Raw genomic sequence first — 15,309 nt, forward strand, 5'->3', positions numbered from 1 at the left:
TAAACTTTCTTTACGAGGCTTGCCTGTAAATCTATTAGTGAGGTAGGAGAGGTCGGGGGTTCAAACCTTTCCTCCTACGCTTTTTCTTCTTTTGTTTTTTGTAGATATATGTTCCTCTCCTTTACTCTCTCTTTTTTTACTTCTCATTTCTCTTTCTTACTTTTTGTCTCCCATTTTGCTCTTCTTGAATTTCTCCTTTGCATTGCACTTTTATCTTTTGTCCTCTTTTTGGTGCCCACCATGTGCTTGTCCTTGGGTCACCTAGACTAGTATCCATTTTGTTTGATTTTGGGTCCTTGTGTTTGCTTTGTGTTCACTTGGTGCCTTGTTTACTTGGAGGGCTTGAGTGTTGCTTAGCTTGAGTGCCTTGCCTCTGGTGGTCTCTGTCACTTGATCATGCCAGTGGTGTGGCCGCATCGTCGTGTGCCTGCTTCCCCGTGCGATCACCTTCCCCCTGAGGTAAGTTCAACCCCTTCTCTTTCTTTTTCTATTTTTTTTTTATATGCAGGGCTGCGCCTAGGTGAGGCCGCGCCTGCGGGTGTAGCCGCACCTAGGGTGGCCGCGCCTGCGGGTGTGGCCGCACCTAGGGTGGTCGTGCCTGTGGGTGTGGCAGCGCCTAGGGTGGCCTCTCCTGGGTCACCGTACCCGTGGGGTGTGAGGCCGCGCCTGGGTCGCCTTGCCTGTGGGGCGTGAGGTTGCGCCTGGGTGGCCGCGCCTGCGGGGGTGTGGCCGCTGGGTCACCGCGCCAGTGTGAGGCCGTGCCTGGGTGGCCGCAGCCTGTGGGTGTGAGGCCGCGCCTGGGGTGGCCGCCCCTGAGGACATGGGACCGCTCCTGGGGTGGCAGCGCTTGTGGACGTGGGCGCCGCGCCTGGGATGGCTGTGCCTGTGGGTGTGAGGCCGCGCCTATGGTGGGCGCGGCGTGGGTGTGGTGGACCCTCATGCTTCTCTACTTTTCTTCTTCTTGTCTGTGATGGATCTGCTGTTTATACTTTGCAGGTGGCCTTCATTTCATTTTTCTTGCCAGCTTCTTGTCTGGGAGATCGCTTTCTCGAGTAAGTAGTCCATTCCTCTCTTGTCGTTCATGTCATTTTCGGGTGACCTTGGCCTTGCTTCAGTCGGGGTTGGATCTTCAGAGGAGCGTTCCCCAGGATCGCCTTCTTCTGTGGGTACTCCATCCATTATACCCTCCCCTAGTGCTATTGATGGGGGTATGGGACCTTCTAGTGTCTCTGGTCCCAGTTGGGATCGTAGGCCTTCTGGGGTGGCGTCCTCAGTCGTCGGTCCTGCTGATAGGTTGGGTCATGTTGCTAGCATCTTGTCCCCTTCTGACTTGATCTCCCTCTGTGAGGAGTTTCATATTTCAGCTGAGGTCGTGTTACGTACTCCTGGACCTGGCGAGTATGCCTTCTCTCACCGTGCGGATGAGATCTGTCTCTACCGTTCCTTTTTTCTCCAGGGCCTTCGCCTTCCTATCCCTCGCTTTGTCGAGTTGGTGTTAGAGCATTGGCACCTCACCCCTGGGCAGGTGTTGCCCAATTCTTGGAGGGTGATCTTGGGTTTCTATGTCTTTTTCACCCACCTGGGGCATGCCGCCACTGTTCCCCTGTTCTCCCACTTTTATCTGTTAAAGAAAGGGAATCATGGATGTTATCACTTTGCTCGCCGCGTGCTCAAGGGGCCTTATGCCTCTTTGGAGCTTCTCACGGGGATCACTAGCAACGTGAAGTATTGGAGGGATGGCTTCTTTTTTGCCATGGTCCCCCGATGCCCACTATGGACTGTTAGGGAAGTCATTGACCTCAAGAGGGTCAACCAGGGGCTTGAGCTGAGTGATTTTGAGGGTGACTCCCTCAAGCTGTGCCTGGGTCGCGATCCGTTCCATGTCCAGGAGTTGGACTCGGAGGCCTTCCTGTCCCTCTGGAAGCTGAGTCCTGGTAAGAGCACTGTCTTTTGTACTTGATTGGCATGTTTGTATTTGAATATATATGTCATCTGATTGGTTGGGCGGTTTATGCAGTGGATATGCGTCAGGACTTCAGTTTGCTCCGTGGTAATCTACGGAGGAAGGCCGCTTCTCAAGGTTGTCCATCTGCTGGAGTGACAGATGTTGGTGGTCCTTCTGCACCTGTGGCTGTTGGGGCGAAGTGGAAGGGTGGTCCAGGACACGCCAATGTGACGAGCTCTGGTGTGCGTGTCCTCCTTCCCTGTACTTCTCCTGATGATGATGGTGTTTTAGGCTCTGTGCCTCTGCCTCCATCTGTCACCCCTTCCGGGTCTTCTGCATTGCCCCTCTCCAAGGGGAAAGGGGTGAGTTCCTCTGGTGGTACTGCCACTGATCTTCCCGCGATGGATGAGTCCCTGGTGATTACCTTGGGCGTGCCGGAGGGTTCGACCTTGGCCGGAGCCGGCGTGTCGCGGGAATGGGTGCATAAGGGTAGGCTTCCTACCGCGAGGATGGCCTTGTAGAGGCTTAGCGATGCTTGTCTGGCCCAGACTCTCTACCATGGTATGGCTTTGGTGAGTTATTCCTTTTTGTTTTGTCATGTTCGCGGCTCCACTTATACTTAGAGTATTTATCGCTTGCCATGCTGTTTGTAGGTCCACCACCATGTTGCTGAGGCGGTGCTTCAACTGGAGGGTCACGCTTCTCGAGAGGTGTAGATACAGCGCACCCTGCGTGATGTGGAGAGGGAGCTCCAGGGATAGATCGATGCCCGTGAGAGGGCCGAGGCCGACGTGCAGAGGGTGTCGGAGGAGCTCGCGGTGGCGTCCGGGAAGCTCCTAGAGGTGTTTGAGGAGCTTTGTGTGACCTTTACTGGTGCGGCCGAGTGCTCGGCCATGGTTCTTACCTTGGAGGAGGAGCTTCATTCGTTGAGGGGGAGTCATGAGGCGGATCTGGCATCTACAGGCGAGCGAGCTGTGGCTGAGTTCCAGGCATCCTCGATGTTCTCGGTGCTGTATCAGGCGCAGCTTCAGCCTGCCTATGAGGGTGTGGTCCAGGACTTAGCTGTTTGTGTCCTGGAGGTGACCCTCGATTATGACTTCTCTGTCTTGGGGTTCTCTGAGTTTGCTGCGGCGCTTCCTGGTGTAGCGGTGGTGGAGAGCGTTCCAGGGTTATATGTGGAGGCTGCCCTGCCTGAGGGGGGTGCTACTGCGCTCCTTCTCGAGGTGGACATGATGTCTCCTGCTGGGTCAGAGGTGACCCACCCCTTTGTGGTCCCTTGACCCTATGGCCGTACCGATCTTGTAGACGTCTTAAACTTTTTCCTTTTTAAACTTGAGTTGTAATGACTTCTCTATGTGATCGCTGTTGCTTTTCTTTGATTTCATTGTCTCTTGGTGGTTGATTGCGCATTGGTGCCCTATGACCCTTGATAGTCATGGGATTTTGGTAGTGGTGTTGCGCCTTGGTGGTCATCGGATCTTGGTGGCCTTGCGCCTGGGTGGTCATTGAACCTTGGTGGCATAACGCCTTAGGCGTAGAGCCTTAGTGGTGGCATGACGCCTTAGGCATAAAGCCTCGGTGGTGGCATGACGCCTTAGGCATAAAGCCTCGGTGGTGGCATGATGACTTAGGCATAAAGCCTCAGTGGTGGCATGACGCCTTAGGTATAAAGTCCCAGTGGTGGCATAACGCCTTAGGCATAAAGCCTCGGTGGTGGCATGACGCCTTAGGCATAAAGCCTCGGTGGTGGCATGATGACTTAGGCATAAAGCCTCGGTGGTGGCATAACGCCTTAGGCATAAAGCCTCAGTGGTGGCATAAAGCCTCGATGGTGGCATGACGCCTTAGGCATAAAGCCTCAGTGGTGGCATGACGCCTTAGGCATAAAGCCTCAGTGGTGGCATGTTGCCTTAGGCATAAAGCCTCAGTGGTGGCATCACACCTTAGGCATAAAGCCTTAGTGGTGGCATGATGCCTTAGGCATAAAGCCTCGATGGTGGCATGGCGCCTTAGGCATAAAGCCTCAGTGATGGCATGACGCCTTAGGCATAAAGCCTCAGTGGTGGCATGATGTCTTAGGCATAAAGCCTCAGTGGTGGCATGTTGCCTTAGGCATAAAGCCTCGATGGTGGCATGACGCCTTAGGCATAAAGCCTCAGTGATGGCGTAATGCCTTGGTGTAGTGGCAGTGATTCGATTGAGTGGTAGAAGAAGACAAGTATTCCTGAAACACCTCTTTATTTTGAATGAAAATTTTCAAATTGCCCTTGAAACAGTGATGTCGTCTACTGCTACTGCTGTTACCACTACCACTACTGGTATTACTTGACTGCTACTATTGATGAAGTTGTTTGCTTCTACTGGTAATACTTTTCAGGTGTTCTGAGTTCCAAGTACGGTCTACCTTCTTACCCCCCGGAGTCTTCAAGCTGTAGGTCCCTGGACGTATCTGCTTGGAGACTATGTAGGGTCCTTCCCAGTTGGCTGACAGCTTCCCTGCCTTCTGTGGCTATGATGCACTTGCCCTCCGTAGGACTAGATCTCCCTGGTGGAATAGCCTTTCCTTGACCCTGGCATTATAGTACCTGGTAGTACGTTGTTGGTAGGCGACGTTCCTTAGTAGTGCTCTCTCACGGACCTCATCTATAAAGTCTAGGTTCGCCCGTAGTCCATCGATATAGGTACGTTCGTTGAAGTGCAGAACCCTATGGGACATGGCGCAGACCTCTACTGGTGCCAATGCTTCAGTGCCATATGCTAGGCGGAATGGACTCTCTCTTGTGGGTGTCTGTACTGTAGTTCGGTACGCCCACAGAACGCTTGGTAGCTCTTCGACCCATTTCCCTTTGGCTCCCTCTAGCCTTTTCTGAACTCCTTCCAATAGTGTTCTGTTGGTGACCTCCACCTGACCATTGGCCTGTGGGTATGCTACCGATACAGGCCGATAGTCGATGTTATAGCTGTGACAGAATGCTTGGAATTTGGGGTTGTTGAATTGTTTATCGTTGTCTGAGACGAGGATCTGTGGTACCCCAAACCTGTAGATGACGTCATCGCGGACGAACTTCTCCATCTTTGTCTCTGTTATCTTGGCCAAGGGTTTAGCTTCGACCCACTTGGTGAAGTAGTTAATTGCGACGACCAGGTACTTTCTATTTCCAGGTGCTGCGGTGAAGTTGCCTAAGCTGTTCAGTCCCCACATAGCAAAATGTATGGGGTTGAGGATTGATGTCAGCTTGGTGGCGGGTAGATGGGGTACTGGGGCGAACAACTGACATTGCTCGCATTTCTTGGCATATTGGATGGCCTCCTCTTGCATTCGTGGCCAGTATAGTCCCTGACGGAGGATTTTGTAGGCTAGGGCTTGTCCCCCCATGTGGCTTCCACATATCCCCTCATGGACTTCTGCTAGGGCGTACTCTGCCCCCTTGGGTCCTAGGCACCGGAGTAGTGCTGTTGTTGCCCCCCGCTTGTACAATACCCCTTCTAGGACGGTGTACTTTGCAGCTCTCATCCTGATCTTCCTTGCCTCGGCCTTGTCTTCTGGTAAGACGTCGTTCTGGAGGTAGTTGAGTAGAGGGTCCATCCAGCTAGGTCCCTCATCGATTTCGTTAACCTACTTTTCCTTATACATTGGCTCATGCAGGATCTCAACATAGACTGTACTAGCCAAATTTTGGAGTTCCTCATTGGCTAGCCTGGATAGGGTGTCGGCGGTGGCGTTCTCGTCCCTAGGAACTCGAACCATCTCGAACTTCACAAAACCCTCGATCAATGCTTGAGCACGTGCTAGATATGATGTCATCCTATCATCTTTCGCCTCGTACTCTCCATTCACCTGATTCACCACAAGCTGGGAGTTGTTCCGGGTGGATAGGTGTGTGACTTGGATGGCTCTGGCCACCCGGAGTCTAGCTAGTAGTGCTTTGTATTCTGCTTCATTATTGGATGCTTGGAAGGTGAATCGGAGAGCATATTAGATATGAAATCCTTCAGGGCTGGTTAATATGAGGCCAGCGCCGCTTCCCGCCACGTTACTCGACCCGTCCACTAACATGTCCCACGATCCATGATCCTTCTCCTCGAGCTCCCCTATCTCTGGTTCGATCTCAGACAGGGTACACTCTGCAATAAAATCTGCAAGAGCCTGGCCTTTGATGGCTATTCTTGGTTGGAACCTGATGTCATGCTCACTTAACTCTACCACCCATGCTATTAATCGTGCGGAGACGTCTAGCTTGTGGAGTATCTTCTTCAGAGGTAGGTCTGTGAGGACCGTGATGGTATGGGCTTAGAAGTATGGTCGTAGCTTCCTAGCTGCGATTACCAATGCATAGGCTACCTTCTCGATCCTAGTGTACCTGGTCTCTGCATCGATCAGAACATGGCTGACGTAGTAGATAGGCCTCTGAACTTTATCTTCTTCCTTTAACAGTACTGCGCTGACCGCGACAGGGGTGGCGGCCAGGTAGAGCTACAACTCTTCGTTAGGTTCTGGTCGCCCAAGCAGTGGTGGGCTCTCTAGGTACTCCTTCAATTCTTCGAACACCTTCTGGCACTCTTCTGTCCATGTGAAATCTTTAGGGCTTCGGAGGTTCTTCAATGTTTTGAAGAATGGTAAGCACTTATCACCTGATCGTGACACGAACCTGGAAAGGGCGGTGACCCTTCCATTCAACCTCTGCACTTCCTTAACCGTCCGAGGAGGTGCCATCTCTTAGATGGCATTGATCTTGGATGGATTGGCTTCTATTCCGCGTACTGAGACCATGAACCCCAGGAATTTTCTTGACGTTACACCGGAGGTGCACTTTGCAGGGTTTAGCTTCATCTAGTTCTTCCTCAGTACTGTGAATGCTTCCTCTAAGTCGGTCAAGTGTTGGTTGGCATGGATGCTTTTCACGAGCATGTCATCCACATATACCTCCATGTTGCGCCCGATCTGCTCCTCGAACATCTTGCTGACCATCCTCTGATAGGTGGCCCCTGCATTCTTCAACCCGAACGGCATGACGTTGTAGCAGTAGTTCTCTTTGTCCGTCCGGAATGCGGTGTAGGACTCATCACCCTCATGCATGAGGATCTGGTTGTACCCGGAGTAGGCATCCATGAAACTCAGCATCTCATGGCCGGCGGTGGCGTCGATCAGTAGGTCAATCCTGGGCAGTGGGTACTCATCTATTGGGCATGCCTTGTTTAGGTCGGTGTAGTCGACACACATCCTCCACTTCCCACTTGGCTTTGGTACCATGACCACATTTGCGAGCCAAGTTGGGAACTTCTCCTTTCTGATGAACCCTGATTGACTCAACTTCTCGACCTCTTCCTTGATTGCTGCTTGTCGGTCGAGGGCGAAGTTACGCCGCTTCTGTTGAATGGGCTGCCCGGTTGGGTCAACATGTAGTCGGTGCTCTGCTATGGAACGTGGTATTCCCGATATGTCAGAGGTCGACCATGCAAAGACATCCATGTTCGCTTGGAGGAGGTTTCCAAGCCCTTCTTTCTGTTCCTTACTTAGTAGCGAGCCAACCTGTACGACCTTGGAGGGGTCGTCCCGGCTGAGGGGCCATGGGATGAGGTCTTCTACTGGTCTTCCTCTCCTCTCTGTCAATTCATCTCTCTGGTCACTGACCACATTCTCTAGGCAGAGTGCCATTCCGCGGGTGTTACCATTGATCTTTTTCATGAAGGTGGTGTAGCACTCCCTTGCTTTCTTCTGATCTCCTCGGACTTCGCCTACCCCATTCTCGGTGGGGAACTTCATCTTCAGGTGGAGTGGCAATATGACTCCTCTAAGGGCTATCAGAGATGGTCGCCCTAGGAGGCCGTTGAAGGACACCACAGACTTGACAACCATGAAATTCACCATGATAGTCACTTATCGAGGGTGTAACCCTAAGGTGACGGGTAGTTATATGGTATCTCTGATGGAGGCGGTGACACCTAAGAATCTATGGAGATAAGTGGGCTCTGGTTTAAGCTGATCGTCCCCGAACCCGAACTGTTGATAGGCGTCCAAGGAGAGTACGTCAACAGATGCCCTCGTGTCTATCAGTACCCTGTGTACAAGTCGGTTAGCTACCTCTACCTGTACTACCAGGGCATCCTCATGTGGGAAGTTTAGTCATTTCAGGTCTTCATTCGAGAAGGAGATCACCGCCTCGGTCTTGGCTATCTTGCTTGGCTTCTCTGCCACTCCCACGAACCTGGCATGGGCTTTAGCTTTTCTGGTGGAGTCTTGCCCCGGTCCTCCAAGTATGGTGAGGATAGGAGGTCCCTTGGTGCCACTAGGTTCTGTTGCATCTCTTCGCTCTTCTGGGCGATCTCTCTCTCGATCTGTTCTTCTTTCTTCTCGTCTCGGTTCCACTCTGTCTCCATCACGACCTCTATCTCCTTGGCCTGAGCGGTTGTCACGTCTCCCCTTCACATACTTGTTCAAGCTTCTTGCTCTTACAAGTTGTTCTATCTCTCTCTTCAATTGATAGCACTCCTCTGTGTCGCGCCCATTCTCTTTGTGGAAGAGACAGTACTTGTTAGGGTTTCACTTCTCTGGTCCTGCTAGCATGGGTCGTGGCCAATGGAGTAGGTCACGGTCTTGGATCTGCATGAGTATCTGGGACCTGGTGGTGTTCAGTGGTGTGAACTCAGGGGTGCTTGCCCTCTCACTTCTCTCTGGGCGACGGTCTGTCCTCCCCGATGGGCGATCGCCCTTCTCTTATCGACGCTCTGTCCTCGACCTCTTACTTTCTTTGCGGTCATCAGGTGCTGACCTCTTGTTGTCCTACGGCTTGGCATCGATTATCTTCGTTCTAGCTTGTAGTACCTCGGCCATATTTGCAAACTCGTTGCACCACTCCAGGAGCTCTTTCATAGTCCTGGTCTCATGACGTGCCAGGTCCTTGATCAGGTCTAGGTCCCTGATACCTCCTGCTAGGGCTGCATGTTGTGTCTGGTAGTCCAAGTCTCAAACCTCTAGGGACTCCTTAGTGAACCTGCTAACGTACTCCCTAAGAGATTCCCCAGGGTTCTGTACCACATTCAATAGATTGACGGTGGTCTTCTTCTGCTTGACACTGCTTTGGAAGATGGTGACGAACTGTTCACATAGCTCTACGAACGAGCATATAGATCTCGGTCGTAGCCTGGAGAACCATGATGTGGCTGCTCCCTTGAGGGATGCAGGGAATGCCCGACAGGAGACCACGTCCGACCCACCATACAACTTCATTATGCCATTAAAGTAGTTGATGTGGTCATTAGGGTCGGTGGTACCACTGTAAAGTTCAAAGGTGGGTAGTCGAAATCTAGAAGGTAGCGTGGCTGATATGATCTCTGTCGAGAATGGGTGTTGTCCAGGTATGGAATGTGTCTTGCCTTTGGTCTACTTCTTCAACCCTTTCAGCTTCTCATCCAGGTCGCGGAGTCTTCGATCGAGCTCCTTGTCCCGTGTCTGTCCCTCACGCCTGGCAGGACATTCGTTGCTACCCTATTCACGCTCTCTCCTGGATGTCCCCTCCCGCCTTGAGTGTTGGCGGGATGGTGAATGGTCATGCCGTGATGAACCCTATCGTGAAGGTGAGGGGTTTTCCTCTCTATAGGTCCAGCTTCGTCGTGGTATGTGACCTTCTTCAAGTCGTCCGTCGAACATAGACCTCCGGACCGATCTCTCCGGGCTAGGCGCCCTCACCCTGGGTGTTGGCGTCCTCCCACGTTCTGACCGTGGTGAGAGGTCTCTTTTGATCTCCTGGGACGCTGGGAAGGCTCCCCTCGGTGCGGAGTGGGGGTAGCCCATTGCGCAAGTCTCTCTGATCCCACTCCCCTGGGAGATGATCTCCTAGGGTTCGGCTCTTGTCGAGGTACGGACTCCACCCTTGCTGATGGCGACGTCCTTCTGCCGTGAGCCGTCGCACGCTGTGTCAGGTATTCTCGAAAGAGTCATTGTTCATCGAGGATCTGTCGTTGCAGGTCGTTGATCTGACCTACAGTGGCTGGAGCATTGGGGTCAGGTATCACCTCCACCACCACATCGTCTACCTCGTCATTGTTGGGCTCGTCGATCACAAACTGGTCATTAAGGGGGATCTCTTCCTCCAGAGAGACATGGTCCTGGTCATTGGCTCTGTGGCGAGAGCACTCTGGGGGTGGTGATCCATTCCTTGCTCCGTTGTTGGTGGTGGTAGTCTTCCTTCGTGCCATTGAATGAATAAGGAAGCGAGCTAGTAGCTGTAATGGCTAGCGTCGTTCCCACAGACGGCTCCAATCTGTTGCGTCAAGAAATCGTCGAGCGGTCCTGCGAGTGCCGTCACCTGCAAGTGGACCAAGGGGTCAACAGAGAGAGAACCGGTGTGGTTTCGGCCTAGGACTCTCCGATGCCATCTCCTGAGCAAATAGATGAATAGTGATTATTCAATATGAGTTTTGATGTCCCGCAATAGGGTTGTGTACCTTGCCTTTTATAGTAGTGTATGGCGGTGTGGAGAGTCCCAGTTTGATGGCGATTGTGCCGTTGAGTGGATAGAGGCCCTGGGGAACGGGGCTTTATCCTGATTGGCCATCTCCCCGCGGGAGGGAGTGCCCTGGTGGTATCAAGATCCTTGGCGGATAGATACCCGCGTGTGGTGATAACGTCATTGGTGCTTGAATCTGTCTGGGTGACGTGACTTCTAAGCGGTGGCCTAGAGTCTTGGTGGTGACATGAGTCTGTAGTGACACGATTGGATCATAGATGAGTGGCCCTGGTGTCCGTGTACATCACGTCTGCGTCCACGAGGCCGCGCCTGGGTGCAGGCCGTGCCTGGGTGAGAGGCCGTGCCTGGGTGTAGGCCGCGCCTGAGTGAGAGGCCGCTCCTGGGTGAGAGGCTGCGCCTGGGTGCACCGCGCTTGAGTGAGAGGCCGCGCCTGGGTGAGTGTCCGTGCCTGGGTGTGGCCGTGCCTGGGTGAGGCCGCGCCTGGGTGTTGGCCGCCCCCGGGTAGGACCCCCGGTTGGTTCTCCTTGGTTCTGGAGCGGGTCGCTCTGTGTCGCGTGGCAGCCGCTGATTGGTCTGATGAATCTTGGATGTATCACTGTTGTTACAACTTACAACGATATTCTACTATTTGTATTAGTAAGAAATCTAGACATCTTGTTTCCTTAGCTCATAATAATGCAGCTCATAATAATGCTACATGTGCTAGAAGGTATTGGAGCAGGGTTTATGTAAGAGAATATACTTCATATGTAATTTACCAAAGAAGTTCACCAAAAAAGCAAAAAAACAAAAAAATAAACTCCCGGTATCGTATTGCTCGATACCGGTTTTGCCACTAATCAATCCAATACTATACTGATACCATAACGATGACACAATACGGACAAGGGGTAAAATGATCAAAACACCCATTTTGACCATGATTCAGGGGTAAATTTGTCTGATAAGGTCGATCCGTTCCTATACCAGTATTGTATTGGTTTTGTAGGTGACCGATACCGGATCTGATACCGTGCACTAAAACCATGCTCTAAACCAATTCCACGGCGAGAGAGTCTCAGAAGTCGGACCTTACAAAAAGTGCTAAAACCCTAAAACTTTAAGGTCTTCCTCCCAAGTCTGCAACCGTTACGACCTCCAGACGCTGTACAACAATGGCGACCGCTTCATTGGACGAAGAAACAGCAAAGAAAGTCCTTCGCCAGGTAAAAATCTTTGTTCTTCTTTTTTGTAATCTTTAACTTCGTTTCCCGACTTCCTCGTTTGGCTAGATTTTAAAACCGATTCCTCTAATCTCCCCTCTCAGGTGGAGTTTTACTTCAGCGACAGCAATCTTCCCAGAGATAATTTCCTGAAGAAATTGATTAGCGAGAGCGAAGATGGAAGTATCCTTTAGTTGAATTGATTCCTTTTCTTTGTTCTTAGTTTTCTAATTCTATCCTATTTACTCTTATTCTTTTAGTCTCCATTTTCTTTAATTTTAACTTCAGTGGTTAATCTGGCGTTGATTTGCTCGTTCTCTCGGATGAAGTCACATCTCGGTCTGGGTGATGCGAAGCCGGATAATGTCTCCGAAGATGCTGTCAAGGCTGTCGCCGAAGTCCTGAGGAAATCTGCTTCTCTTAAAATTTCTGAAGATGGTAAGCATATAATTTGTTGTGTTTTTTTGTAAGTCTCACAATAAGTGATAGGATAATAGAAGGTGGAAAAAGGATTAGTAAGTGTTGGCTTAGTAGCTGTAGAACCTTTCGGAGGAGGTAAAAAAAGGTGAAATCTTTCATGTAGAAAGTTTGTCCTTCCCTCATGCGGATGATTGGATATATAAAAAACTAATATTTCTAGGTTTCGTAGGCAGAATAGACAGAGTTCCTTAGTTGTTCGTTCAGAATTGATAATTATTATTGTTATTATTTTTAGTTTGTGAAACATAATGTTAATTGTCAAGCACGGATCCATTTACGATCCAGACAAAGTAAAAAAGAGTAGGAAAACTAAAACTCCCAACTTTTTGCGTCTGTTATCATTTCCAAAAAATTAAGCCTCTGAATATGGTTTGCTTGGGGTGTCTATAGTCTAGACGGAGTCAACGGACTATATAGCCGACCCTATTTAGGTGCGGTTGTTGAGTTGCTGTTGATGCTGTTGTGCTCTTTTCTTTTTTCCTTTTTCTATTATTCTTATTCTCTGGTCTTTGTAAAGATCCACATAGCCGACCCCATTTAGTTGGGATAAGGCTTAGTTGTTGTTGTCTATATTCTAGATGGAACTAGGTTTTTATCTTGGCGATTCAAGGAGGGTAGAAGACTTATCTGTAATTAAAGAAAGGAAAATTTACGAAGCACCCCCTGAAAATGGGTCGAAACTCGGATCACCCTCTGAAATTTGAAAATACTTAGATCACCCCCTGGAATAGAGCCCAATACTCAGATTCAACCCTACCGTTAGTCAACTAATGAAGTCAGCTAGTTAAAATTTTTGAAAACCCTAAACTACCCATAGAAGAGTATAATTTCTATTTTGCCCTTAGATCTAAAAACCCAATATGTATTTTTTTTTTTCTTTATTAAAATAAGGAATCGGAGAGGGAATATCCCCTCTCCTTCTTCCCCAAATGGGTAAACCGAATGGATTTAGGGTTTGTACCCCGTTCCTACACCTTCCGCTCAGACCACTCCACCTCTCTCTCCTCCAGCACCGGCACTGGCACTGGCACCGGCCTATGAATCTTCCCACTCTCCCCTTGATCTCCTGTTTCGCTTGATAATTTAGCCTTTATTTTATCCCCTTGACCTCCACCTCTCTCCTCCATTTCAATCTGATCTTCATCCAAGTAGCACACTAACCAGAAATCAGAATGCCCCCAAAAGCAGGTCGAGTGGAGGCCCTAGGTAGGGCTTTATGCTCCAAAAGTTTCACAGCAAACAGATCAGAGGGTTGGGTTTAATTGAAGGTTTATTATGCTGAAAAAAAAAACAGAAAACAGAGTATACAATGAAGCCTTAAATCTGGAATTAAACCGATCAGATGCTTCCTGTTATTAGAGATTGATTGAGAGATAAAAGGACCGCCCAACACTTCTCTATTGATTATGCTGCGAATCATGGAACCGGAGGTGAATTGGGATGAAAGGGATGAAGAACAGGGGTTGGGAGTGGAGGTGGGACGATGGATTGCACCATCATCATACCAATACGGCAGTTTCCCCTCATCAATTTCTTCCCTTTCAACTCTCATGGCCAACGACGAAGATCTCCACTCTCATTTCACTCATTTTCACTCAAGTGAGAGAAGAGAAAACGTGGAGAGGTGGAACTGGCACATGAGCACATTGGAGATTTGGAACAAATTTAGAAACAAAAAGGAAAAAATTAATGGGAAAGTAATTTTAAAACTACAACTGAGGCTTTTATTTTAGAACAGGGAAGAAGAGGTAAGGGAGAGAGAGAGAGCGAGAGAGAGGTGGAGAAGAGGCGTAAGGATTGGAGAGAAGAGAGAGGTATGGATCAACAAAAGCCGACAAAGAAAAAGATGAACAATCTCTTATTAGACTTTCTTTCAATTGTGTCTTCCCAGGTGTCGTTTTCCAGAGGAATAAACGAAAGGGATATCTGTACTCTGTAGATCTGTAGAGTATCGTTGACGTTGAGGAAGTTGCAGGCCGGTCGGAAATGACATGCCGAGAATTCCATTCACTTTTCCCCTTAATCTATACCCTTCCTTACTCCCATTCTCCATTTCCACTAACCGAAAACCCAAACAAAGCTCACCGAACCACCTTCATATCTGTTATTCCCATAACCCAAAACCCATTAGATTTGGTTTTAGTGTTGCAGGTTATGTGAGAAAGAGGGTTGGGGTATTTTAGGTTGAAGAAGAAGGAAAGGGTAGTATTGTAAATTAGATTCTAATGATTTAGTACAAGGGTAAAATAGTTTTTTTACGCCAATAACTAACAGCAGACTAACACCGTTAGTGTAGAGGGGGTGATCTGAGTATTTTCAAATTTCAGGGGGTGATCCGAGTTTCGACCCATTTTCAAGGGGTGTTTCGTAAATTTCCCTTAAAGAAATTATATAGGCTATATATTTGATTTGCTTTAGTTTTCTTGTGGTTTTTACGTTGATGACTGAAAAACAGCAACAGGATTGCTATAGACTTGTGATTGTAATCTCTGAGTGGAGCTGCAACGCAAATTACAAGCATTTATATATTTCTGTAAATATTTTTACTTCTCCATCCCCTACTACTTTTATAAATAATATATATTTTGTTGTTTTGTTTCATAGGGAAGAAGGTTGGAAGGACCACTGAACTTCTGAAACCAGAAGAGGTTATAGAGCAAGTAGATATAAGAACGATTGCTGCGGGACCTCTTGAGTATGATGTGAAGCTTGAAGATGTGGAATCCTTCTTTGGTCAAAGCGGAAAGGTACTGACTACTACTTGCAGAAACAGGAAATCTTGTGTAGTTGCGTCGTTATCTCATTGTAATATATTTCTAACTTTATTTGAAAAAAATACTTGATAGTTTTATTTGGAAAAAATTTCTTTTTGTGCTGGTTATCGTCTGATCCATCTTACTATCTTTAGTTAGGTTCTGTTGGGTATTGCTTTTCTAATTTGTTTCAGGTGCATGGTCTCATTGAGATATATACATTTTATACTTGTATATAATTTAGACTTTGTGGAATTCAAATCAAGCCTTAGATACTTTGAGAGGTGCTTCTCTTGGAGCTTCAGTTTGAAAGATCAATCTGGGACAGAAAAAACTCTAGTTTTGCTTCAGGCCAATATATGATCCTATCTCGGTAACTGAAGGCCTTATTTGGTGACAAGTGAAAAACTGCCAATGGCAGGTGATTTCCATTGTGTTTATTATCATCAAATGGAGAATTT

General features: G+C 48.9%; 1 protein-coding gene across 1 annotated transcript in view; it reads left to right on the forward strand.

The window, feature by feature from the left end:
- The first annotated feature begins 11,473 nt into the window (after window positions 1-11,473).
- LOC122672628 (la protein 1-like) overlaps window positions 11,474-15,309 on the forward strand; it is a 38,781-nt gene continuing 34,945 nt past the window's right edge. The window contains exons 1-4 of the mRNA XM_043870086.1: window positions 11,474-11,618; window positions 11,720-11,798; window positions 11,904-12,053; window positions 14,700-14,842. Of these exons, the coding sequence (XP_043726021.1) occupies window positions 11,568-11,618; window positions 11,720-11,798; window positions 11,904-12,053; window positions 14,700-14,842 (423 nt within the window). The 5' untranslated portion in view covers window positions 11,474-11,567. The remainder of the gene's footprint in view (window positions 11,619-11,719; window positions 11,799-11,903; window positions 12,054-14,699; window positions 14,843-15,309) is intronic.

The sequence above is a fragment of the Telopea speciosissima genome, chromosome 8 (genome assembly GCF_018873765.1).
Source record: "Telopea speciosissima isolate NSW1024214 ecotype Mountain lineage chromosome 8, Tspe_v1, whole genome shotgun sequence".
NCBI classification, from domain to species: domain Eukaryota; kingdom Viridiplantae; phylum Streptophyta; class Magnoliopsida; order Proteales; family Proteaceae; genus Telopea; species Telopea speciosissima.